The 25100-nt window shown below is 40.1% G+C and overlaps 1 protein-coding gene and 1 long non-coding RNA gene across 6 annotated transcripts in view; one reads left to right on the top strand and one right to left on the bottom strand.

Annotated features, from left to right (window-relative positions):
- Stim1 (stromal interaction molecule 1) overlaps window positions 1-25100 on the top strand; it is a 207949-nt gene that overhangs the window by 162227 nt on the left and 20622 nt on the right. For all 5 annotated transcript variants that reach the window (XM_010603163.3, XM_010603164.3, XM_010603162.3 and 2 more), the window contains exons 4-5: window positions 10638-10749; window positions 14195-14310. In XM_010603163.3, the coding sequence (XP_010601465.1) occupies window positions 10638-10749; window positions 14195-14310 (228 nt within the window). The remainder of the gene's footprint in view (window positions 1-10637; window positions 10750-14194; window positions 14311-25100) is intronic.
- On the bottom strand, window positions 2589-24949 carry LOC104847677. The gene is made up of 3 exons (XR_776212.1): window positions 24872-24949; window positions 6204-6308; window positions 2589-2745 (listed from the first exon to the last, which is right to left on the bottom strand). It is a non-coding gene; the product is annotated as an uncharacterized LOC104847677 (long non-coding RNA).

The following is a 25100-nucleotide window of genomic DNA, read 5'->3' as shown; positions in this document are numbered from 1 at the left end:
GTTTTTTGAGACAGGGTCTCACTATGTAGTTGAGACTGACCTGGAAATCACTATTTAGCCCAGGCTGGTCTGGAACTCACAGTGATCCTCCTGCCTCAGCCTCCCGAGTGCTGGGATTACAGGCATGTGCCACCATGCCCAGCTTTTAATAGTATGTTTTAGTAGGCCCTGAGAGCCTTACTTTTTGCCCAGTAACCTAGTTGGCCTATCACATGAGGCCTAGGCCTGAGGCCCAGATTGGTTTTATAGTGACAGTTCAAGGCTTGATACTAACATTGTATTTTAAAACAAACTAACAAGATGACAGGCTGCTAGTGAGAGTCAGAAGCAAACTGCTCAGAGATGAACCACAGTTCCAAGTAATACACTATCTTTAGGAAGATCCACTTTGGGAGAATTGTACTATAGCTGACTCGAAGTGTTCTTATCCAGACTGGCCAAGTAAGTAGCTAGGCTTTGTGATGCTTTATCTAAGTCAGTCACTCCTTTCTCTGTGCCCTCACATCATCTTATATGTGTATGTGACCAAGCACTTACCCCACTCTGTTATACTTATTTATTTCCTCATGTGTCTCCCTCTCTAGAAGAGAGCCCTTACAATGGAGATCATCCAGACTCATCTCTGTGCTGGTAACTCACCTTTCTAGAGCAGAAACCAATAAAAACTTGGCAGACGAATGAATAAATGAATGAATGGTGATAATAATAAAAATAGCTAATTTTAGCACTTGTTATAGCCTTGAAACTTCCTATATCAGTGGGGGTAAATCTATGGTATGCATGCCGTAGCCGACTGTTATCACTGAAAGCTCTAAAAGGTTTGCTATCACTGTCCTGTATCATCACTACAATCTTATGAGATTTCTGATTATCACCACTTTATTGGTGACGAAAATGAGGCAGACAAAAGTGTAGTAAAACTTGCTCCTGATCTTATATTTAGTAATTGGCAGATCCCAGATTCAGTCCAAAGCACCTGGTGTCAAAGCCTGCACTTTTAACTGTTGTGTCATATTTGACTAGCTGACCAAATAGCTGACCAAAAGCTGACAAAGTGACCAACTAATTGACTAGTAGCTGTATAAAAAGATACTGGCAACATTCTTGCCAAATATAGTTCTCTTGGGATATGAATCTGAAACCACAAAAGTAGGTAAAGGCTTCATCTGGAGGCGCCACAGGTCCATTATGGGAAAGAGATACTGACTCAGGAGCCCTTTTCTAATTGCTTAGTCTTTCCTTGGCAAAAGAAAAGATTGGCCAAGGCCCATGTCTGCCTTGGCACATCCCTGAGGTATCAGTATAGCTCAAGTGCTAGAGAGTAATATTTACTCTTCCTTCTGCTGCATGCCATTACCCCAAGTTTCCACATGGCTCACACTTTTATTTTCTGCTCAAATATTACCTTATCAAAAAGGCCTTCCCTTCCCTAAAAGCACTGTTCTTTATACTTCTACCCCTTTATTTCTTAATTTTTCTTAATATATTTATTACCACATGATGCATACTTATTTGCTTATAGTATTTTACTTTCTTTTTCTTCTTGAGGACATAAGCACCATGGGATATGACTTTATTTTAAAGTGATGCCTGACAAATAGTAGGTACTTAATAAATATCCCCTTGCCCTTGTCCCAAAACATGACCCTTGGGCTCTAGACACTTTATAGCTGTACACTTTGTAGCTTGTGTTCCTTCCTCTGGCAGACCTACATCTCTCTCCAGCTCAGATCCTATCCAGTTTTTAACGTCTACTCCTTTTTTGAATGAATGTGTATATGAGAAACACAACTACTACTGAATTTGTATTAAATCCTAGGCATTTTCAGATTCATTTTTATGAATTAATTTATTCAACAACTCTCAAAGATAGCTATTGATAGATTATAAGCTACATGGAGGTAGAGACCTCTTTCTTGATCACATCTGTTTCTTGTGCCTGGCATGGAATAGAACAAAAAATGTTTGATAGATGACAGGAGGTTTATAATGGTTAAATGATTTGCTCAAGCAGGTCCATGGCAGATAGAATGAAAATCAAAGTCTTCTAGCTTTAATTTTAGAGCTTTTTCTACAATGCAGTAAAAATCCTGTGTTTTAAAGTCCTCAGGAATTGAACAATATTTACTTAATTATTTCATTCTTTAATTTTTATGTATGTTTTACAGTGCACCTAATATTAGTATGTGAATCAGATTTACAAGAGGATACACATACATTGGCAATATATGCTCAAAGTCTTATTTATTTTTATTCATTTTTGAGCCAGGGTCTTGTTAGGTCAACTATGTTTGTTGCTCAGGATAGGCTTGAACTTGCCACCCTTCTGCCTCCGCCTCCCAGAGTGCTGGGATTACAGGTGTCAACCACCACACCTTGCACTTTTCATGTTCTTAAACATAGATTATATAATTAATAAGATTGGAGACTGCCTGGTTAGTCACTTTTCTCTGTTCCAAGCTCTAGATAGCCTCCTCTGACTCTGTGTAGCATTGTTCATTTTTTTACCAGAATTGCAGTCTTTGAACTGTCTAGGGCCACATGAACAGGCTTAGGGAGACTTATGAATTAGAGCCACTTGCCTGCTTCTCCTCCTGGGATTGGCTGTGTGAATTATCAGGAGTCTGTATCTGTCTTCTCCCATGAGTTTTTCTTGTCTCTGTTCTGTAGCCTTTCATTGATAGTGGGGTCTCTGAACTTGCTGTTGCCTCTTCATTTTAGCTCAGGGATTCTCTTCCATTTTCTCTTATGGAATAAGAAAGGGTCTTTTTAACTTTTAGGTACTTGAATCTTAGAGATGAGAAGACCTGATACCTCAACTGGACTGTTGAGTGTGATCATGTTGGGACTCAGAGTTGGTGAGATACAGATGTTATTCAGGATTCAGCTCATTGTGACTTATTTTGTTCAGACTGCAATGACTCTGGGTGGATGACAACATGCTGCCAAGTCCTACCCAGATAAGAATGCTGCCTAGGTAACAGAGTGATATGCAGAGCTAAAAACAAACAAAAACTGCCTAGAGGTTTGGCCTGACATAGTGAAACCATTATCTCTTTCTCCTGCACTTAGCTATATAGGACCTGATTAGTCAGAATCCATTTTCATTGGAGTACAGGGATCCTCTTAGAGACTGTCTGCCTCAGTGCAGTGCTTAAGCAGTGGTTCTCAGCTTGGGACAATTTTGCTTTCCAGGGGACATTCAGCAGTAGTATCTGGAGACATTCCTTATGTTATAACTGGCAGTATGTTACTGGCATCTAGAGGGCATATGCCAGGGATGTTGTAAAATACCTTGCTATAATACATAGAACAGCCACGCAGAATTGATTACCTCATTCAGAGTGTCTTTGGTACACAGGCCAAGAAATCAGGGTTGAGAGTGACTCCTGCTTGCCTCTGCTGCAGGGTGCTGTAGGGTGCTGATAGAAGAGTTTTTACATGTGGAGAGTCTATGCCCAGGCTTGTATTAAGACATCCTCCCAATAGGCAAAAGGCCCTCCCAGTTGACAAAAGGCCTCAGGCCTTTCTAGCACAACAAAAAAGTATCTTTCTTTCTACTCCGTGTGCCAAGCAGACGGGCCCCTTTGTGTTAGATGATGCCAAGTTCCCTTGGCATCAGTGGCAGGAGTGCGTTGTTCTCTGTACTTTACAGGCTAGCACTTGTCTATATGCATCATCTATGTGTGTGTCATTGTCTTGTGCCTTCATTACCTGTCACTCCAGACCGTAGTTAATTACCACATTTGTAATGTGTGAGGATATATTTTCATTTTCAGGAATAAGTGGTGCATTCTACTTTCCTCAACGCTTCTGTAACCCTAACACTGTGATCCTTCTTTTTTCCCAAACCCTGTGATTTGAATCTATCTCTTAGAAATTAACTTCTCTTTTCCTTCCAGTATATCCTAGTCTGGGAGCTACAAATTTGACCAAGCAGTGACTAATTTCTATTTACCCAAACCTCTAGTCTCTTGTATTCTGTGATGTAATCTTTGAGCACAGCATACCCAGCTCATTTCCTCTTTCTAGAACTTTTCCCTTCTCAGCTCCCATGCCTCTGCAGAGAGGCATATTTAACTCCAGAGGCACTCATCAGCAGTGCTTGAGTACTTTGAGATTGGAGGATTTTTGCCTTTAACTTTCTTTCATTTGAAATGTCTTTCTGGCTGTCTGTTTTGCATTATATGCAGAGCTCCACTGTGACAGAAGTAGGAAAATCAAAGGACAGGTCCCAATGTTCAAACTTCTGTAGCTTATGCAAGAGTGATGGAAACAATTTAAGATCTGAGGTGTGCCTACAAGAATAGCTATTTTTTGATTAGCATTTCAGAAATTATATATCCACAGGAGATAGTAGTCTTTTTTTTTTTTTCTGGTATGGGGGATTAATCTCAGGGCTTCACACTGAGAGCCCAGCCCCCCCACCTTTGGTACCAGGCATTGAACTCAGGACATTGTGCTTGTGAGGCAGGTGGCAGCACCACTGAGCTAAATCCCTGGCTGCCATCCCAGTCCTTTTCTTGAGACAAGGAGTAGCTAAGTTGCCCAGACTAGGTTTGAACTTGTAATCATCCTGCCTCAGCCTCCCAAGTAGCTAGGATTGTGAGAATGTACAGCTTTCCCAGGTTATTTGAATAGTTTTAAAGGCAGTTTTGTTGTTGTTTGGAGGTCCACATTCAGGACATTTCTGCAACTACCCATTTAGGGCAGTTATTCTTTGAGTAAGTTCTTATTGATGCTAACATATATGAAGCTTTAATTTTAGAAACAGTAGTTGGCAGTAGGAATAGGATATGATTCATACCTTCAGTGTTTCCTATTGAAGTGAAATTAGATAGAATTCTGATGATAGGTAGTTTTTGGTAAAGATACGGATCCTAAGAGGACTGTGATGGATCTCATCATAACATTCTGCCTGAATGGTTCCTTAGATTCTTGCTGCTCAGGGCAGTAGTTTTCAAGCTTGAGTAATGCACAGACTCATTTTAGGAAAAATATAAATTATCTTGAACCTGCAGGGCTGACTTATTTTTATCATGTTACTTAAATATATACAAACATAGTAAGTTTAAAGTTGCTATATACAATTTATGTACAAATGTAAACAAAAACACTTCAAATCCAGTCTTTTGCTGTAACTCAATTGCCCCAGGCTCTCTTAAATTCAGTATGTCTGTATACTTAGGTGCCATCTTATGACTCATTCCTCCCACCATTTTTTACTATTTAACTACTGTACATTTTGATTTATATAATGCATCAGACCTTCACTTGGTCTGAATGTGTTCCTTGTGCATTAAGTCTGTTACTATTCCTCTATATAGTAATTCACTTTTAACAAAGTATAGAGGTTAATTTTTCTTTGAATTAGTTGAAGGGTTCCTTGTCTGTAACTGCGTGGAATCATTTTCCTCAGCAACTCACTGCATCACGTTAAGTAGATCTTCATATACCCTAGGGCAATTTTTTAAAAAGAAAAGGCCTCACTTCTTTTTCCCAAGAGCCAGTAAGGGTACTGTAATGACCCTGCACTTACTCTCACCCTCACCCAGGAACACATCAGCAATAGCCATGAGCTGATGCTCCCCACTGCTCAGCCCAAGGTGGGGTACCCTGGGCAGTGAACTTCAGCGGCTTCACAAAGGAAATTTTACTCTTTACTTTCAGGATATCCAAAGCCTTTACAAAATTATTTAAAACTGGGAAGAGGGGCTGGGGATTTAACTCAGTGCTTCTGCCACCTACCTCACAAGCGCAAGGACCAGAGTTCAATCCCTGGTACAAAAAACAAACTGTGAAGAGGTTAATTTTTTTTTTTTTTTTTTTTTTTTTTTTGTAGACAGGGTCTCAGATTGACCTGGAACTCACTGTGTAGCCCAGGCTGGTCTCGAACTCACAGCAGTCCTCCTACCTTAGCCTCCTGAGTGCTGGGATTACAGGTTTGCACCACCATGCCCAGCTTTTCTGTATGTTTAATACACACAAAAAGCTGGATGTGGTAGCACATGCCTGTAATCTTAGTTTCCAGAGGTTGAAGCAGGAAAATTGCTTCTGGTATAAGGCCAGTCTGAAGTACGTAGAAAGACCATGTCTCAAAAAACCAAAATAAAATAAATATACACAAATGCCAAAATCATATTAAAGGATAATTTCATGGTTATTCATTAAATAATCACAGTATAATATTGAAGGATAATTACCTACAGTGCTCCAGGTAAGGTGATGATGTGATTTGCCATGTTGTAAATGATCACTCAATAATTGTTTCAGTTAGGATTAGCTTCTGTTATGACAGAAAGTCTGCTCTAAACAAAAGAGGGAAATTTACTTGTTGCACAAAGATGAAATATCTATGAGTAGGGCTATTTATATACATGTTCTGACTCAGGACCTAAATGATGTCATTTGGATTCACCTCTCACCTCAGTTTTGCTTCTGTACAAAGGTTTTTAGCCTTAGAACGTGACTGTGGAGCCAGTTTTCCTGAGACAAAAATGGCTTTAGTAGTTACTAGTTGAGGAACTTTGAGGACTTTGCATAATCTTTCCCTGTCTTAGTTTCATCACTTTTAAAATGAGAATAAAATGGGTTATCTACTTTACATGGTAGTAGTGAAGATTAGTGAGTTAATATATCTGAAGTATTAGAACAATATATGTAGATACTTAAAACATACAGTAAATGATTATGAATGCTACAGTTTAGAACCCTTCTCCATTATTGGTGGGAGTGCAGACTGGTGCAACCACTGTGGAAATCAATATGGAGATACCTTAAACAACTAGGATTGGAAGTCCCATTTGACCAGCTATTCCCCTACTTGGTATCTTCCCAAAAGATTTAAAAGAATCATAAGTGATATATGCTCACCCATGTTTATAGCGACACAGTTTGTAATAGCTAAAACTTGGAAACAGCCCAATTGCCCATCAACTGGAGACTGGATAAAGTGTGTGTGTGTCTCTGTGTGTGTGTGTGTGTGTGTGTGTGTGTGTGTGTGTGTTTATAAAATGAAGTACTACTCAGCCATAAAGAACAAGAAACTTGAGACATTTATAGCTAAGTGGATGCACATTGAGGCCATACCCTTAAGTAAAATTAATAGGACACACATGCATAAATATCATATAAAGGGGGCTGGGGACTTAGCTCAGTGGTTCTGCCACCTACTTCACAAGTGTAAGGACACAAGTTCGATCCCCGGTACCCCACTCAAAGTATAAATACCATATAGTTTCTCTGGTGTGATAAACTAAAAGCATAAATAAGGGTCAACCGATTCAAAAATGGGCATCCGAAATGAACAGACATCTCTCAGACAAAGAAGTCAGAGCAGCAAGAAAATATTTGAAAAAATGTTCCACATCACTGGTCATTCGAGAGATGCAGATGAAAACAACACTGAGATTCCACCTCACCCCACAAAGAATGGCTGCTATCAAGAAATCACACAATAACAAATGTTGGCGGGGTTGTGGGGAGAAAGGAACCCTTCTCCATTGTTGGTGGGAGTGCAGACTAGTGCAACCACTATGGAAATCAATATGGAGATACCTCAAAGAGCTTGGACTGGAGGTTCCATTTGACCCAGCCATCCCTCTGCTGGGTATCTTTCCAAGAGAACTAAAAGAATCATATCACAGAGAAGTATGTGCACCCATGTTTATAGCGGCACAGTTTGTAATAGCTAAATCTTGGAAACAACCTATTTGCCCATCCGTTGGAAACTGGATAAAGAAGTTGTGGTTTTTCTATAAAATGGAATATTACTCAGCCATAAAGAGCGAGAGAATAGATTCATTCATAGGAAAATGGATACATATTGAAGATATACTCCTAAGTGAAATAAATAAGTCCCACATGTGTAAATACCAAATAGTTTCCCTGGTGTGAATATTCTGCAACAATGCATAAGATTCTAATAAGATTACTGACATTTAGAAATGGGAGGAAAGGAGCTAAAGGTGTAGGGAAGGTGTGATACGTAGGGGAAGAACAAAAAGGGAAAAGAAAAAAATGTGAGAGAATGAAAAGATGAAAATAAAGTGTTTGTAGATGGGGAGGGGAGGAGGAGGTGAAGGGAGGGCAGAGGTAAGGGAAAAAAATGAGAATCAAGACTTGTCATGTAGAGGTACAAGATCCCAACAATGAATGTAACTGTACTGTATCCCTAAAATGTACCAATAAACTCAATTAAAGCTGAAAAAAAATAAGGGTCAAAATGTATAATTGATATTTTGTAATAGAAAGAAAAGGTCTAAAGGTGTTGGGCAAATGAGAGGAGTAGGGGAAAGGTAAAAAGGGAAGAGAAAAAATAAGAGAAAAGAAAAAAAGTGGAAACCAATTTTTTTACATAGGGAGGGTGGAGGGGGGGAAGGGAGGCTAAGGGAATGGGGAAAAAATAAGAACCAAGATATGTCATGTAAAGGTACAAGATCCCGATGATGATTGTAACTATATTGTATATCTAAAATGTACCAATAAAATATATATAAAATACCATAGTTTAGGAGCATTTTATCCAGATACCAGTATAATGGAAGAGGAAATCTGTACTCTGGGTCAAACAAAAATCCTGGAATTTTGATTTCTTTGTTTCTTTCTTCCCTTCCTCACACCTTCTTTATCTCTCTCCTTCCCTCACTTTTCTTACTTTTTTTTCCTTCCTTCTTTTCTAGCCTTCTTTCTTTCCTTTTCCCTTCACTCCTAAATGATCCAAACTATATTATTGTTTTTTACTTTTAGGTTACCTTCAAAATAAAAATATAAAGTTGAAACCTTCTCATAGTAAATTATCCTGACCAGTGTTGTCTAACAGAACATTTTATAATATGGAAATGCATAATTTATCTTGTCCAGTAAGGTAGACCCTAGTCACTTCTAGCTATTGAACACTTGATGGGGTGCCAGTGGCACTGAAAAAGTGAACTTTAATTTAATCAAATTTTAATAAATTTACATTTAAATAGCCACTTATGGCTACTTGTAGCAACATTAAATAAGAGAATAGATGCACAGTGCCTCACATGCTCCATAGTAAGGACACGACAGATGTGAGAAGTGGAGGGATCTATACTTTCTGGCTTGAAAAGGGTTGAACCTTACTTAACTGGCCAGAGCAACAGGTGTGTCCCAGGACAATACTAATAGTTGTATAAGCCTGTCAGTCAAGACCACTAACATAGCTTAAACATTCTTCTGCCACTACATTCCACAATTTATATTATAGACATTAAATTTCACATCTTTTCTTTGCACCTGCCTTTATTCCATAACAAGTGCCTTTTCCCACACACCCATGATGTACTTCAGAAGTGCTCTTATTGTCTTTTATGTTATAATTCATAATCTTCTCTGAGGCTGTCCCTGGATCCCTGGCAGTTACTCCTTTTCTCCTCTGTGCTTGCTGTTTTTTTTTTTTTTTATCAGAGTCCATGCTTCACTGATGCTATTTAGTTTTTGATCTCTTTGACTGGGTTGGGAACTAAGTTCCTGCAGGTTTAACATTAAGTGGACTTTTTATGAATGGTTAATTAGGTAGTTGGATAGATGGAAGAATGGTTCCCAGCCTTGGTTACATTTACAATTTTAAAAATATTGTAAAATCAAAATTTTTAGATGTGAAATTTAACTGTGATTGTAAATTGTAATAAGTATATCTCTGTGATAACTAATAATATTGCACAACCTTTCATGTGCTTATCCACTATTTTTATAGCTTCTTCTTTGACATGTCCCTTAAAGTCTTTTGTTCATTCTTTTTAAAAAGTTTAGAAATTAAAAAGATTAAATATTTTAAAATTAGTGTTACTGAGATAGAACTTATGGAAGACACATATTTTAAATATAGTTTGATGAATTTTGATGGATGTTATCATTTGTGTAACTACCACCACATTCAAGATACAGAATATTTTCAGTACAAATATTTGTACTCCTTCCTAGTCAATCCTGGCTCCACCCAATTATTAATCTGCTTTCTACCACTGTAGATTTGTTGTTTTAGGGTATCACGTAAATAGATGTGTTAATGCTATGATCTGTGTCTAGATGTCCCCTCAAAGCCTCATGCCATCATAGATGGGGCTTTTCAGAGGTGGCTGGTTCTAGGCTGTGTGATGCTGGGATTAAGAATGTGTGATTACTAAATTAATCCACTGATTGGTTTGGCATAGTTCTAGCTAGGTGTGGAAAATGGGAAGGCCCACCCTAGGTGTGAGTGCTACTCGCCCTAAGGGCATGTATCCTAGGGACAGAAAGAGGGCTGCTGTTTTTGCTTACTGCTGCTGCTTCTTTTGCTACCTCCTGGCTGCTCTGTGATGCCTCTCTGCCATGCCAACCTGCCTTGGAGAGAGCCAGTTACGGACTGAAACCTCTACAAAATGTGAGACAAAATAAACCATTCCTCCTTTAACTTTAGGTATTGGATGTTTTGTCCCAGCAACAAGAAAAGTAACTGAGACAGATCCATGTAATATGTATTTCTTTCCTATTTAGGATATTATGAGCAAGAGAGACGTTAAACACACAAATAAATGTATGTGGTAAATGTTAAAGTCAACATGATCATAACAATAAGTGCAAGCAGTGCTTGTCAGTTTTGGAATAATGGTTTTACTTGTCTCTTTCCACAGTGTACAACTGGACTGTGGATGAGGTGGTACAGTGGCTGATTACGTATGTGGAGCTGCCACAGTATGAGGAGACCTTCCGGAAGCTGCAGCTCAGTGGCCATGCCATGCCAAGGTCAGAAGACTGGGTTTTTCTCACCTGATGGTAAAAGGAATGGATAGCATGGATCTGCCTTCAGGTTTCTCTGGGGAGTTAAATACAGACAGCTCCTCTTCTCACATCTGTTGTGTGCTTGCTAAGCATGATGGGCCTTTCCATTAATTCTCAGGTACTATTCTTATTGATCCTGGGAATAGTATGACAGCTGCCATTTGTTTGTTTGTTTTTTGAGACAGGGTCTCACTATGTAATTTTGACTGACCTGAAACTCACTATGTAGCCCAGGCTGGTTTTGAACTCACAGCGATCCTCCTGCCTCAGCCTCCCAAGTGCTGGGATTATAGGCATGTGCCACCACGCTCAGCAACAGCTGCTATTTATTGAGTGCTTAGTATGTGCCAGGCATTCTACTCAATACTTTATATACAATATCTCATTTAATTCTTATATTAATTCTGTAAGGTTGGTATTATTGGATATAGATGATGAAACTGGTTCCAAGGGCACAAACATGGCTAGTTAGAAGCAAAAGTGTGATTTGAATTTAGATCTGAGGTAGCTCTAGATTCAAAGTCTGTGCTGTTTCTATTTTCTTTTGTGGTCCCTCCACCAGATGTTGTTTTATCACCCAGGAGCCTCAGGGCCCTGTTAGCTTCCTCTGTTTTTTTTTTTTTATTGAGTTTATTGGTATTTTTTAGGTATACAGTACAGTTACATTCATCATTGGGATCTTGTACCTCTACATGACAGGTCTTAGTCCTCATTTTCCCCCACACCCCTCCCCTCCCTTCACCTCCTCCACCCTCCCCTATTTACAAAGTCCTCTGGTTTATTGACACACAATTTATCTGCTCTAACAAAAATGGTACAGAGGTAGGTCTGGCTGCCATTGTCCCTCTCATTTCTGGAATGAGTTCTTCACGGCTGTTCTTAACTTTGCCTCTTTTATAGGCACAATATGCTAGGGCTTGGTCTGGGAGTGGGGAAGGATAGAGTACTGCCTGGACTTCTTGTGTCAGTGTCGTTTAGTCATTAATCCACCTATTCATTTATTCAGTGAGTATTTACTGGGTACCTGTTCTATGCCAAGCGCTTGTGCTGAGTGCTGGGGATAAAGATGATAACAACCTGCCTTTGCCCTTGAAGGCTTACAACCTTGTAAGTGCTGATTATAATCTGTCATCTTATTATGTAGGTGCATCTGGTTATGAGCTTCATCAAAGGGGAAAGGGGAAAGTAAAGCTGTTGGATTACCCACACATTGCAGTCTGCAGCCCCAGAGCTACCAGGCACTGCTGTCCAGGCCTAGCTGAGCTGGCTGTTCCCCCTTTGCTGCCTGTAGCCTCTTCTTCACAGATTTTCCCTACTCTGGAGAGAGTAATAAACTTAATTTTTGTACCTCCTTTGTAGAATATTTTCCTACCTATTATTTCAATTTTCACAATTCTGGGAGGAAGGAATTATTATTTTATCTTTTGGGTGAACAAATTGAACTCTTGAGTTTTATAATTTATCCAAGCTCATAAATGGCAGAGCTAGGATTTGAACCCAGATCTTCCTGGTTCTCAAGATCCTGCTTTTTTCCACTGTATCTTCATCCTGTGCTCTGTAATTCAAGGTAGTCCTTCTTGCACTATTCAGTTTAGTTCTAGTTGGTAAAACTTCACCAAAGGTATCACATACTTGTCATACTTTCTGCTGGTTCTTGAGAACAGAAAAGCACTAGTCCTGACTCCTGTCTTGAGAGACTCCATGTTTATTATAAGAGACAGACAAGGAATAGATGACTGACCATAAAACTCTATTATGCGGGTTTCTTTCTTGCTACTCTTGAAAGTAGCAGTATTGCCTTGTTTATCCCTGGGCCATTTCTTTAGAAGGAATAGTTTGGATTAAAACTGCAAAATGTAGGATACAAAATTTTCAGGTCATGAATTCACTTAATCCTCCTGTGCCTAGGATTAGAGCCAAGACCAGGTCCAGCCAGGCTTGGCACAGGAGTAGAAGAAGATGGCAAGCTGTGACAGCCTTAGTGACAGCAGAAAGCATGGAGTTTTCAGTTCTTGGGGTAAAGTGGGGGTGGTTCTAGGCCCATTACTAGCTAGCATGTATAACAGGGACAGTCTAGATTTGTGGTAGATTTTTATTCATTCTCTGAATTTGTCACTTGCATATAACTTTGGGCAAGTTACTCTTCAGTCTCAGTTTTCTTATCTACAGAAGGAGCTAGTAATAGAACAATTCCTAAGGTTGTGAGGACTAAATGAGGTATTATATGTGAAATGTCAGAATAGTACCAGCTAACGGCACACGGTTCCTTAGTAAATGCTATTTTTCTCTTTTCACTCATTGCTTAGAAGTAGATGGCATTCCAGTTCATAGGTGTAAGTAGATAGCACATCAGTAAATAGGCAGTAGGGAATATGGTAATGTTTACTTTGATTAATCAGACAAAATCCAGCACAAGTAGTAGAAGTGATCTGAAAGAGAGCCCTAAAAACTCCTAGGTTTATAGCAAATATCTGATTTTATATAAGTTTACAAAGAAGGAAACTGAGGTCCTAGGAAGGAACCAAGCAGCTTATGATCAGACAGGGGAGTCACTGGTAGAACTGGAGCCTTTCCTGACCTCCTGATCACAGTGACTCATTGCCTGTCTTGTAGGTGGGCTTTTTAAACCAGAGGAGGAAGTAGCTGCTCTTGCATGCTGAGATAGGAGTGCGAACTATACTCTGTGATGTCATAAGTTTTTCTTCCACCTGGAGAAATAAAGCAATGTATCAGAAAAGAGCACCAACCATACAATGTAATTTAGGGTTAACTGTTCACGTACGAGACCCAGATGAATGATTTTTCAGCCTTTCGTATCTATATCCCTTCCTTCTATATTCACTGTGTTCCAGCAGGAGAAACACTGTCCAGTTTTTCCTAAGTCATTTTCTTGTTTACAGACAGTAACCTTACGGGAAATAAATTGTATTTCAGTGACTCAAATGCATGCTAACAAGACTAACTCAGTTTTTTTTTTTAATCAGCAGGTTTATATATAATGATACTGGGTTAAGATTAAAATAATTCACAAGTTCTCAGGATCAGTGGGTCATATGGCATGACATTTTGACCTGGGTTGGACAGGAAAGTTCATTTATAAGTACTGAGAAGTGGACATAGATTATATATAGGATAATCCCAGAAAGGAGTTCTGGTTATAGTTGGATGTAGGGATTGTCACAGATGGGCAATCCTTTGAGGGTAGGGTTCTTAGGATATGGGGAGAGAGAGTGAACAAATTTGTAGTAAATGTTGTGTGCCTTTTCATACTTCTGTTGAGACTCTGTTCTGAAGTGCAGAGGGGAGCAATCAGCAAGAGCTGAAAGTGTTTTGCAGGAGATGGGAAATCATACTGAGACACTCTTTGCCTTTGCTGTCAGGAACTGACCCCTACTCTTTGCCTCAACAGGCTAGCTGTAACCAACACCACTATGACAGGGACTGTGCTGAAGATGACAGACCGGAGCCATCGGCAGAAGCTACAGCTGAAGGCCTTGGACACAGTGCTTTTTGGGCCTCCTCTCTGTGAGTCCTGTAATAAGTACCACTGTGCTATGGAAACCACAGCTCTTGGAGTCTGTGGGCTGAAACTCTGGGTCTCCTAAGCACACCTGCAAGGCAGCACCTGCACTACTTTCACTGGCACTGAGATAATGAAATAGTCTTGTATTTTAGGCCAGCCAGATATCAACTTCTATTCTTTAAATACTTTAAGGAAATATTCTGTCTATGGGGTGTGGTGGTGCATGCAGGTAATCCCAGCACTTGGGAGGCTGAGGCAGGAAGACTGCTGCAATTTCAAGTCCAACATGGGCTGCATAGTGAATTCAAGGCCAGGCCAAACTACATAGGGAGACACTGTCTCAAAAACAAAAACAAAAAAACCCAAAAAATACCCCCCTACTTTCTGCTATCAGAAGATCTGGATGAATCACATACTGCTCTAAGGGATAAAATGAGCATTCTAGGGCTGAGGATGTAGCTGGGTGGTAGAGTGCTTGCCTAGTAAGATCCTAGTGAGATCCTAGGTTCACTCCCTAGCACCAAACATTAAAAAAGTGCTTTCTAGACAGGTACACAGATAGTTCTTTTGAGGCCCAGAAGAAGTATAGAGAAGGCATCCTATAAAAGAGATGGTATATGATCTCTACCTTTAAGGACAGACAAAGCTTTATTCCATTGATGTATCAGAAGAGGCCATTCTAGATGGAAGAAGCAACCTGAACAGGAATACAAAAAAAGAGGGGGGGGTGGAGAAGGAAGGAAAAGAAAGGTATGCTTAGGTGCTCAGGGATGGTAAGTAACCAATAAAGGGGTGAATGTCATTCAGTTCTTAACTGTTCTCGCAATACCTTTGAAGAATAAAGAAGCTGATGGCTGAAAATCTTTGTGTTCTTGAATGACCAGTGAAGATTAAAGGGCTTTTCCTGCAGCGTTAGAGGCATAGTCCAGCCTACAAAAGGGTAGTCTCTGCAGCCAGGGTCTAATTCAGAGCATTATGTACTTTTTAGGCTCTAGAAATGTACATAGTAAGAATGGACATCCCTGTCATCCTTTTTCTTATTTTAAGTGAACCAAAGGGGAACATAAGTAGTAAGATTTCTTAGGACATTAGCTTGACCACACAGATTCTTAGGACCCACTCCCTGCCCTTTGGGAGCTGCTGGCTTTAGTGTACGGTGCCAGAATGCTATAGAGACAGGATCTAGTCCAGATAAGTAATTTACATTTCCCTGTCCATGGGTGTGACTTGGCGTGTGCTGATCTCCTAATACAGGTGGTCTACACTTTTTGAAAGTGTGAGATAGAATAACCTGGAAGAAGACTGTTCCTTAGGATACATTTCCTCACCAGTTATTGATATATGTTGAGTAAATGACAAATGAATGACTGTACTTTTTATATGGCTGTACTGATCAAAGGCCTTCCACTAATTAACATTTGTTGAGCACTGTACATGTCAACAATACAGTAAATGGTCAACAAATATAGTCAATGTTACATCTATTATGTAAGTCTTTGCAGAGTTTAGTTGAGGGTACAAAATAGGGATTTTTCTATTGGAGTTCAGGAAGCTTTATGGAGAATGTAATACTTGAACTGAGACTTGAAAGAAAGATGGGAAGTAGCCTTATTAAACTAACCATTATCACGGGCTGGGGATTTAGCTCAGTGGTGCTGCTGCCTGCCTCACAAGTGCAAGGTCCTGAGTTCGATCCCCAGTACCAAAAAACAACACAAAACAACAACAACAAAAAAACCTAACCATTATCAGCATGCAACCCTCTTTTTTTATACCATCAAAAACACTTCTGCCAGAAGAGTTATACACAACAGTAAAAGTTGGGCCACTTTTGCAAAGGCTCTTCTCTGCCATCCTCCAAGGGGATGCCTCGAGCAGTCTGCAAGTCTTCTTTTTTGTTTGTTTGTGTTACTGGGGAAATTAACTCAGGACCTTGAGCTTTCCAAGGTTGAACCATTGATCTAAATACCTGGCCCAGCCTGCAAGTCTTCTAAGATACATTATCAGGCCATATGTGTTTTTGTCAAATTAGGGATTTACAATCTGCAAGAGTGATTTAGATACTTCAGGTCAAAAGGCAAGGATTCTATCTGGAAAAATCAGCTAGCATTGTTACCAAAATGCTGTCTCCATGATACTGGATCCAGGAGATCAGAGCCTGCAAGGGCAGTGAGGGCGCGGTTTGTGAAGAAGGTAAGGCTGATGCTAGGTCATGGGTATTTTTCTTTTAGGCCCATTTCATGCAGTCTATGTGTTCTGCATTCTCTAAACAAAGGGAGATTAGAGATGAGAAGATTACTCTGTTCGTGAGGTAAGCAGAACAGAGATGTTAAAGCTAAGTATAATGGTTAGCCATGGAGGTACATAGCTGTAATCCCAGCACTCAGGAAGCTGAGGCAGGAGGATTACTGCAAGTTCAAGGCAAATCTAGGCTGCTTAGTGAGTTCAAGGCCAGCCTGAACTATATAGTGAGACCCTGTCTCAAAAAACCAAACCAAACAAACCAAACCACACCCCACAAAGCTAAGTACATATTTCTTACAAGCTGGGATAGATATAATGATAAAAATAATGATAGTTTTTAAAATTTGGAAAATAACTTGGTGAGGACGGGAAAAATTTAAACCCTTTTACCTTGCTGGTGAGAATGCAAAATGATTCAGTTACTGTGAAAAACAGTCTGGTGGTGCCTCAAAGTGTAAACATAGAATCACCACATAATCCAGCAGTTGTACACCTAAATGTGTATACAGATAATTGAAACAGGTACTCAAGCAAGTACATGTACACACATGTTCATAGCACCAATCACAAGAGCCAACACATAGAAACAGCCCAAATGTCAATAAATGGATGAAGGGGCAGATTTTGTTATACAGTATCGATGTAATGGAGTATTACTAAGCCATAAAATGGAATGAAGTTCTGATACATGCTAAATGTGGATAAACTTGGAAAATATTTTGCTAAGTAAATGACAGACACAGCCTGTAATCCCAGCTACTCAGGAGGCTGAGCCAGGAGGATCATGAGTTTGAGTTCAGCCTGGGCAGCATAATGAGACACTGTCTCAAACTTAAAACAGAAGAAATGTAAACATCCCTAGTATTGCAAGGGGGATTGCAACAGAAAGATACATATAAACACATACTGTATATCTAGAATAGATAAATCCATAAAGATGAAATGTAGGGGTGCGTTGATAGAGGCTGGAGAAAGGAGGGAATGGGGAGAAGCTATTTAATGGGTAAGAAATTTTACTTTGGAGGAATAGAAATGTTTTAGAACTAGATAGAGGTGGTGATTGCATAACATTGTGAATGTACTGTATGCCCCTGAATTGTTTATTTTTAACATGTTTATTTTTACTAGTACACATTTACTAGTACTATTACATTCATTGTGGGGAATTGCTACATTTACATGATATATCTTTTGTTGTTGTTGTTGCTTTTGAGACGGGGTCTCACTGTGTAGTCCAGGCTTGAACTCACTGTTTAGCATATTCTGGCCTGAACTTCCTGTGATTCTCCTACCTCAGCCTCCTGAGTGCTGGGGTTACAGGCATGTGCCACCAAGCCCAGTGACATCATATATTTCAATTCTTTGTGTGTTTTCTTCCCCTCCCATCCCTCATTTTAAAATAGTAAATTCTATGTTATGGAACTTTTGCCTCAATAAATTATTATTTTTTTAATTTAAGCAAAACAAAAAAATACATTGGACTTGTCAAAATAAAAAGGCTGAGGCAGGATGCTCGCTGTGAATTTGAGCTGAGAAAAAAAGAGAAAAGAAAAAACAAAAAAATACATCAAGAAAGTGAAGATAATCCACAGAATGGAGAAAGTACTTACAGTTATTTTTCTGACAAATCTCTACTGTCCAGAATTTATAAAGATTTTCTAAAGCTCAATAAAACTCAGAGAAATAATGGATGAAGAATTTCAACATGTATTTCTCCATGACCAATGTTTTAGTTACTTTTTGTCATTGCTGAGTCAAAATACCTGAAACCCAAAGTTAAAGGGGAAAAGGTTTATTTGACTTGCAGTTTGTAGAGGTTTCAGTCCATCATTGGCTGGTAGGGAGTCAGAGGGCCAATAGTTCATAGTGGTGGAAGACAGCAAAAACAACAGACCTTAATAGCATCTTCCTGTACCTTTTCTCTTATTCAGATTAGTTAGGGTGGGTATCACTCACAACCTTAATCCTAGTGCTCTGAGGCCTAGCATTGCACCATGAACCAACACACTCTAGAATCAGCCACCTCCAAAATAGCCCTCCATCTCATTCACATGAGGCTTTAGGGGGACCTCTAGACACAAGTCATAACAATCAATAAAATATGTACATCACACGATGGTCAACATCATTCGTCTTCAGGAAAGTGCATATGTGCAAATCAAACCACAATGAGGTCTTACAGCTTCCCTACTAACATGACTGTAATAAAAAATAGGTAATATCCAGGTGCAGTGGCATAAACTCTTAGCTACTTGGGAGGTTGAGCCAGGAGGATCACCAGTTTGGGGCCAGACTGGGCAACTTAGTGAAACCCTGTCTCAAAAATTAAAATTAGATGGTGCTCCCACCTGCCTCATAAGCGCAAGGTCCCCAGTTCAATCCCCAGTACAAAAAACCTTTTTATTTATTTATTTACTTTTGGTACCAGGGATCAAACTCAGGACTTTGTGCTTATGAAGCGGAGGTGGAACCACTGAGCTAAATCTCCAGCCCAAAAATTAAAATTAGAAAAGAGAGGGGACTAGCGATATAGCTGCTCTCAGCGGTGGGGCACTTGTGTAGAATGTGTGATGCCCTTGATTCAATATTCTGCTCCCTCCCCCGAACAGATACACAATAACAGAACAACTGCCCCCCTGCAAAGATGCATAACAATAACAAGTGTTGTAAGGCTGTGTGGAAATTAGAATAGTCAAAAAAGTAGAAGCAACCTAAATGTGTATTAACTGATAAATGGAAAAATAAATGTGGTATATGCATGCAGTAGAATAATAATCATCAGTCGTGAAAAGGAGTGAGGAACTATACAGGCTATGGACATGGATGAATCTTGAAAACTTTGTCCTAAGTGAACGAAGGTAATTCCAACAGGTCACATAGTCTGTGGTTTTATGATTTCACTTACATGAAATATCCAGAATAGGCAAACCCATGGAGACAGAAAATGAATTAATGCTTTCCAGAGTTAGGGAGCATGGGAAATGGAGTATGAGTGCTAATGCATATGAGATCTCTTTTTGGGCTAATGATCATGTTCTAACATTAATCAAGCTTACAGTGTACAACCTTGTGAGTACAACCTTGTGCGTAATTCAATTCAGCCACTGAATTATTTGTTTATATTTGTGGTACCAGGGATTGAACTTGGTCCTTTGCACTGAGCTACATCCTCAGCCCTTTTTATTTTTATTTTAAAATTTTATAAAAAATGTTTTTGGTAATGAATATTGACTCCATGGCCCTTGCACTGAGCTGTAGAAACTGCCCTTTTTTATTTTTATTTTTTATTTTGAGACAGAGTCTCACTAAGTTGCCCAAGCTTGGCTCCAACTTGCAATCCTTCTGCCTCAGACTCGTGGCTGATTTGTATATTTTAGAGAAGATAATTTTAGGATTTTAAAGTCTCTATATCTCTATAGTCGACATATACATCTTTAATTTATAATTCCTAGACTTTCATTTTGAGAACTTCTTTATACACATTAGGGAGGGCTGGGGATTTGTAGCTCAGTGGTGCTGCCCTGGATGGCAAGCACAAGATCTTGAATTCAATTTCCAGTACAGGGTGGGGGGACTTTAGGAAAGAACCTTGAACAGTGAGGAATCCTTAGGCTCTTTTGAAAATTGCCACTGTTTGGCCTTGGATAGGTCACTTTTCTCAGGGTGTAGTTTATGATTTGAGTCATGAGGAATTGGGCTAAAGGATCCTTACTGTTCCTTTACTGTAATATTCCATGATTTGCAGGAGAAACCTCTTGCTTGATAAGGATCTTGTGCAAAAGACTGGAGGTCTGTTTCTTCTTGTGGATCTACATCATGTAGTTACGGGAATTCTATACTGTACTTGGTACTTGCTTTATCAAGTAACCTGGCATTTCCATTCTGCCTTAACTAAGGTTTCTTCATGTGTGAAATGGGCTTGGTAATTTACAGGCTTTTACTAGATCTCTCATTCAAGGGGTCTGAGAGTTGGGTGTACTCATGGAAGCTAGGATTTTGGAAGCAAACAGTTGTCCTGATGGCAAATATTGTTTTTATGTGTTCCTACTTATACTTATTAAAGGAAAATTGCCAGCTGGAGCCTGAGGAAAAAACAAGGAAACTGCTTGTCAGGAAACTCCTGCAAGAGTGGGCTATGCCTGATGGTCCTGCAAAGAATCCTTTGATTCATGCCCCTTAGGTCCTGCTTTCCTTTTGTCATCCCTCTTTCTCTTTTCAACACCATACAGGACTTAGAGTGATGGTCTGTGCTGGTGCTGACCTGAGTTCTAAATCTAAGCTGAGAGACCACAGATGCTCAGGCCCTACCATAAGTCATGTAGCAGACACCCCTGAAAACCTAGGCCAGTTGTGGTTGCTAGCCATGGTCACCTTGCTCAGCCTTCATGAAAATCCTGTCACTGCTCTGAGGCTTGAGAAATCGCGGATCATAAGTTGGTACTCAGTGACAGGACCTGCTGAGGGAGCAGGCACCACCTGTCTACGGCGGAAGAGAGATCAGACTGCCTTCATCTCAAGGTCAACTTTCTGACAGTGGAGGGCATCTCAGTCTTCCCCAGGTGACCTCAGCAGCACATAGCCCTTTACAGTATTTTTTTTTTCTCCCTCTCTCTGCAGAGTGGCTCTAGGCTTCAGGCCTATTGGGGCTCTCTGAACAGTGACAGCTATTAGGTGTTAAGTGTGTTTAGAGAAACAAAGTCTTCACTGAAGGACAGTGTCCAATTTGAGACCTAAGCTGATGTCTCATGTGGAAGCAAATATCCATTGAAGGGACTTTATACTTTCTGCAGATAATTTCTCAGAAAAATTGAAGCTCAGAAAGATGAGGTAGGTTTTTAGAGGCCATTCAGCTTTTACGTGTAAGAGCCATGAGCAAACGCACACCTTTAACTTATATTTCAATGCTGTTTTCTATTGTATTATCCACCTTCTCTTTCTGTTGGAGGAAATAAGACATAAAGAATTCTGGCCTTGAAACATTATCACTAAGTAACTTTGTAATTTTGGGCACATTCCCAAGGTTCTTTGTGCCTCATTTTCTCCTAAATAACTATTAGCTACTACTTCTATGGTATGCCTGCTGTATACTTTGTTGTAGGGTAGAGGCAAATATGTCTTTTTTATTTTTAACAGAAATACTGAGAAGGGAGGGGAGAGGGAGAAGAGAGAAAAAAAAAAAAGAGAGAGAGAGAGAAAAGACAGACAGGCACCAAGACAGCAAGAGACCTGTGGAGTAATTGTTGGGGTTTAGGGTAGTTGTACAAAAGAAAAGACTGCTATCTTCTTCAGTGACTTGGATAATAGGGGAAAGTTCCTAGTGAGCAGGAGCGATCACTTGTCTGGCAGAGTTTGCAGCTGGCTGTTGCTATATCCCCTCCCCACCCACCCTTCTGGTGTGCTCCTGCTCACCTTTTAAATGTTCTCCACGATGCTTTTTCTATTCTCTGTTCAGGCTCCATCCTTTCCTCTGGAAACCTACAGCCCTTTTTACCTTTTTTTTTTCATTGTTAATCTGTTTCCTTGGCTTTCACCCTGTACTGGCTCCTTGAACACAGATGCAGTGCTGTTCATCTGTCATCAGCTTTCATCTTAAGTCTCAGCAAGGAATGATAGGTACCAGGAGATATATATAAAAGTTATACAGGAGGCCGTACCTCTCAGATGACTTGAATGAGGGAACTTGGGAGAGGGACCTGGCCCAGTTTGGTTTTGGGGAGAATTGCTACTTATAGAGTGCCTATGAATAGTTAAGGCAGCTAAAGCATTTGTTGAGTTATAACTGGAAGGGAGGAGTGCCCACGAGTAGCGCTTACAAGTTAAACAGATACCCCCACCCCCACACAGAAGGCTGTGTAAATGAGTAAAAACATTTGTAGCCTGTATTTAGGAAGACAGGGTTGAATATTTGTATCTCTCATTGTACTGTGGGAAGTATAGAGAGTGGAGAGAATTGACTGGGAGAGGGGATTCTAGAAGGTGATAATGTTTGGAGGCTCACTTTTTCTTTTCTTTTTTTTTTTTTTCGTTGGGGGGAGGATTGAATTCAGTACCTTGCACTTGTGAGGCAGATGGCGGCGATACTGAGCTAAATCACTGGCCTGAAATTCTCCAGTGGCTTCCTTCCTTTCCTTCTCCTTCTCTCTTTCTCTGTTTCTCTTTTTCTTTCTTTGGTACCAGGAATTGAACTCAGGGCCTTGTACTTGCGAGGCAGGCGTGGTGCCACTGAGCCAAATCCCTGGCCCCTCTTTTTCAGTCTTAACTGATATCCTGAAAATTTTCATCATTGCCTTGGGCTCTGTTAATATGTTGTCAGCATTTCTTTTATTTACACCCTTCATCTCCTCAGTTCTGGTAGTGTTAACAGTTGACCTCATTTTACCAAAATTTATTTGCAGTATTCAGAGGATTAGAAATGATGACTATCATTGCCTGATGCATTTTATTTTTTCTCTACTCCCTTCCTTTTTCTAATGTGGATTAAGAGGAGGGAGATATTATCACACTTGAGGCTTATTAGTAAAGATTCAATTTCACAAAGATTTATCGAGCACCTTCTTATGGAGGTTGATGTGCTGGGCACAGGCATACATACAAGTGATGATCACTAGGAACCATAAAGAGTAAGTCAGCCAAGCTTAGTAGCTCACGGGATGTGGAAGACAGTATACCTGGGCTTAAACTGTGCATTTGACAAGGCAGGGGGTGGACAGAATAGGTGCTTGTTCATTAAATAGAGTCAGAGCTGATTGAAGGGATCCAGAGGATGAAACAGTATTACCTTAGAAGCAGGGGGGCTGGAAGGAGACTGTTAGATTCTTTTATTGGCCCTGGTCATTCACTAGTTTCATGACTTGGATGAGAATATAAAGTTGGTCAAAATAATAGGATTTAGTTCCATATCAATCTGAATAAGGTAGAATTAGAGTCTGAATGAAATAGCTAGGCCCAATCTGCATGGCACATGAGAATTTTGTAGTTTGGGGAATAATAGGAGGAAGGTTGTCATTTCACTGAATCTTGTTTGAAAAAGGGTACCTTGGACTTTTGTGAAGAATATAAAGGAGATTCTGGCATTGTTATACCTGAGGAAACCAAGATTAGAAGTCCTTAACAAGCAGGGAGACAATATACCAGGTTCTAGTAGAGGCTGTGGAGAAGACAAATATGTCCCAGAAAGAAAGGCTACCCACTGTGCTACAGAAATATCTCCTCTTGGAATCTGAAGGACAGAAGACTGATGACTTGAGTGTAGCCAGAAGTGGGGGCCTTCCCGGAGGCTAGTGGATGGCCACCAGAGGACTTTGAATTTTCTCTCTGAAAGCTTAGCATAAATGTGTATAGGACATGGTTCATCCTGGACCTAGTAGCTTTCCTGTCTTGGATGGAAGTAGGATGTGCTCTTTTATCCCATACCATCAACATGTCCTGCTGCTTAGCTTTCCTGTGAGGAGCTTTGATGTAACCCTTTTTGTCAAACTGGCATTCAGCTTCGTACAATTTTTAGCTACATATATCTTTTCCTAGTATGTAGATCCTCACTCAACTTGGTGGCTGTACAAGGGTAGAGATTGTATTTTCATGAGCCCACTGTCCTTGCCAGGCACTGGGATCCTCCTAGTCCTGTCTTCTCCCATACCTGAAGGTGACCCGCTGTACACCAAGATCATTAGTCCCGATTTAACTCCGTTTTGCCTTTTTTTTCCCTGACTCCCACTTCTATGGCTCCTCTGAGTCCAAAGCACAACCTGGACAGGCTGCGATGGCAGCCCTCTTCTCTTTGTGATGTCACTTTTAAATTTCCTGTGCTACGGCTCAGAGCCCAGAACTAGAATATTATGAATAATGTCAGGCTTTAAGACTGGCCCTCTCCTGGTTAGCCAAGTTCTTGGGAAAGTAGCTTTTGCTTTTACTTTCTAATGATGTTCCTTCTTTAGCTTTTAAAATTTTCTTTGGATACCAGATATTATTTTGAACTCCAGGTGTGCAAGAGCCCTGTCACTTTACCACCTTTTGCCAGATATTCTCTGGAGGTAACCTGCCTCTCAACTCTTGGCATTTATAATATCTCATATATGTCAGTCTATTGATGCTACTCCTGTCTGTCTGATCTCTGAATTGAGCAATAGTCTAGGTACATGCTCTGTAGATTGAGACTTCCAGACCGTTAACTATTCAGGGATTTGGACCTTGTGCCTATAAGGCCCTAGCAGTCCTGGACACCCAGCACTTGCAGTAGCCTTAGCCCCATAGGCAGCCCTCAGGCTGTAGTGACATTTTCCCTTTATACCTACCATCTCCTTTTGTCTTAGAGTTGCTTACCTTGTAGGATAGAAGTCACTGCTTGTGGGTTCATGGGCTCAGCGCAACCCAGGGATGGCTGGGATACATTGAGGAGCCACTAATCTCTCCTCATCACTATGTCTTAGGGAAGTATGAGGTCATAACTGCCTGTATTACTCTCAGGCCTTCCTTTCCAAGTGAAGAATTGATTACCAGAGAGATATATAGTAGTATGTGACAAGTATGTGTCTGTCAGGGGAGGTATCAG

The sequence above is a fragment of the Fukomys damarensis genome, unplaced genomic scaffold, assembly GCF_012274545.1.
Source record: "Fukomys damarensis isolate Sample0158 unplaced genomic scaffold, DMR_v1.0_HiC HiC_scaffold_16, whole genome shotgun sequence".
NCBI lineage: Eukaryota > Metazoa > Chordata > Mammalia > Rodentia > Bathyergidae > Fukomys > Fukomys damarensis.
The sequence above is the reverse complement of the archived record's forward strand: the minus strand, read 5'-3'. Positions and strand labels throughout refer to the sequence as shown.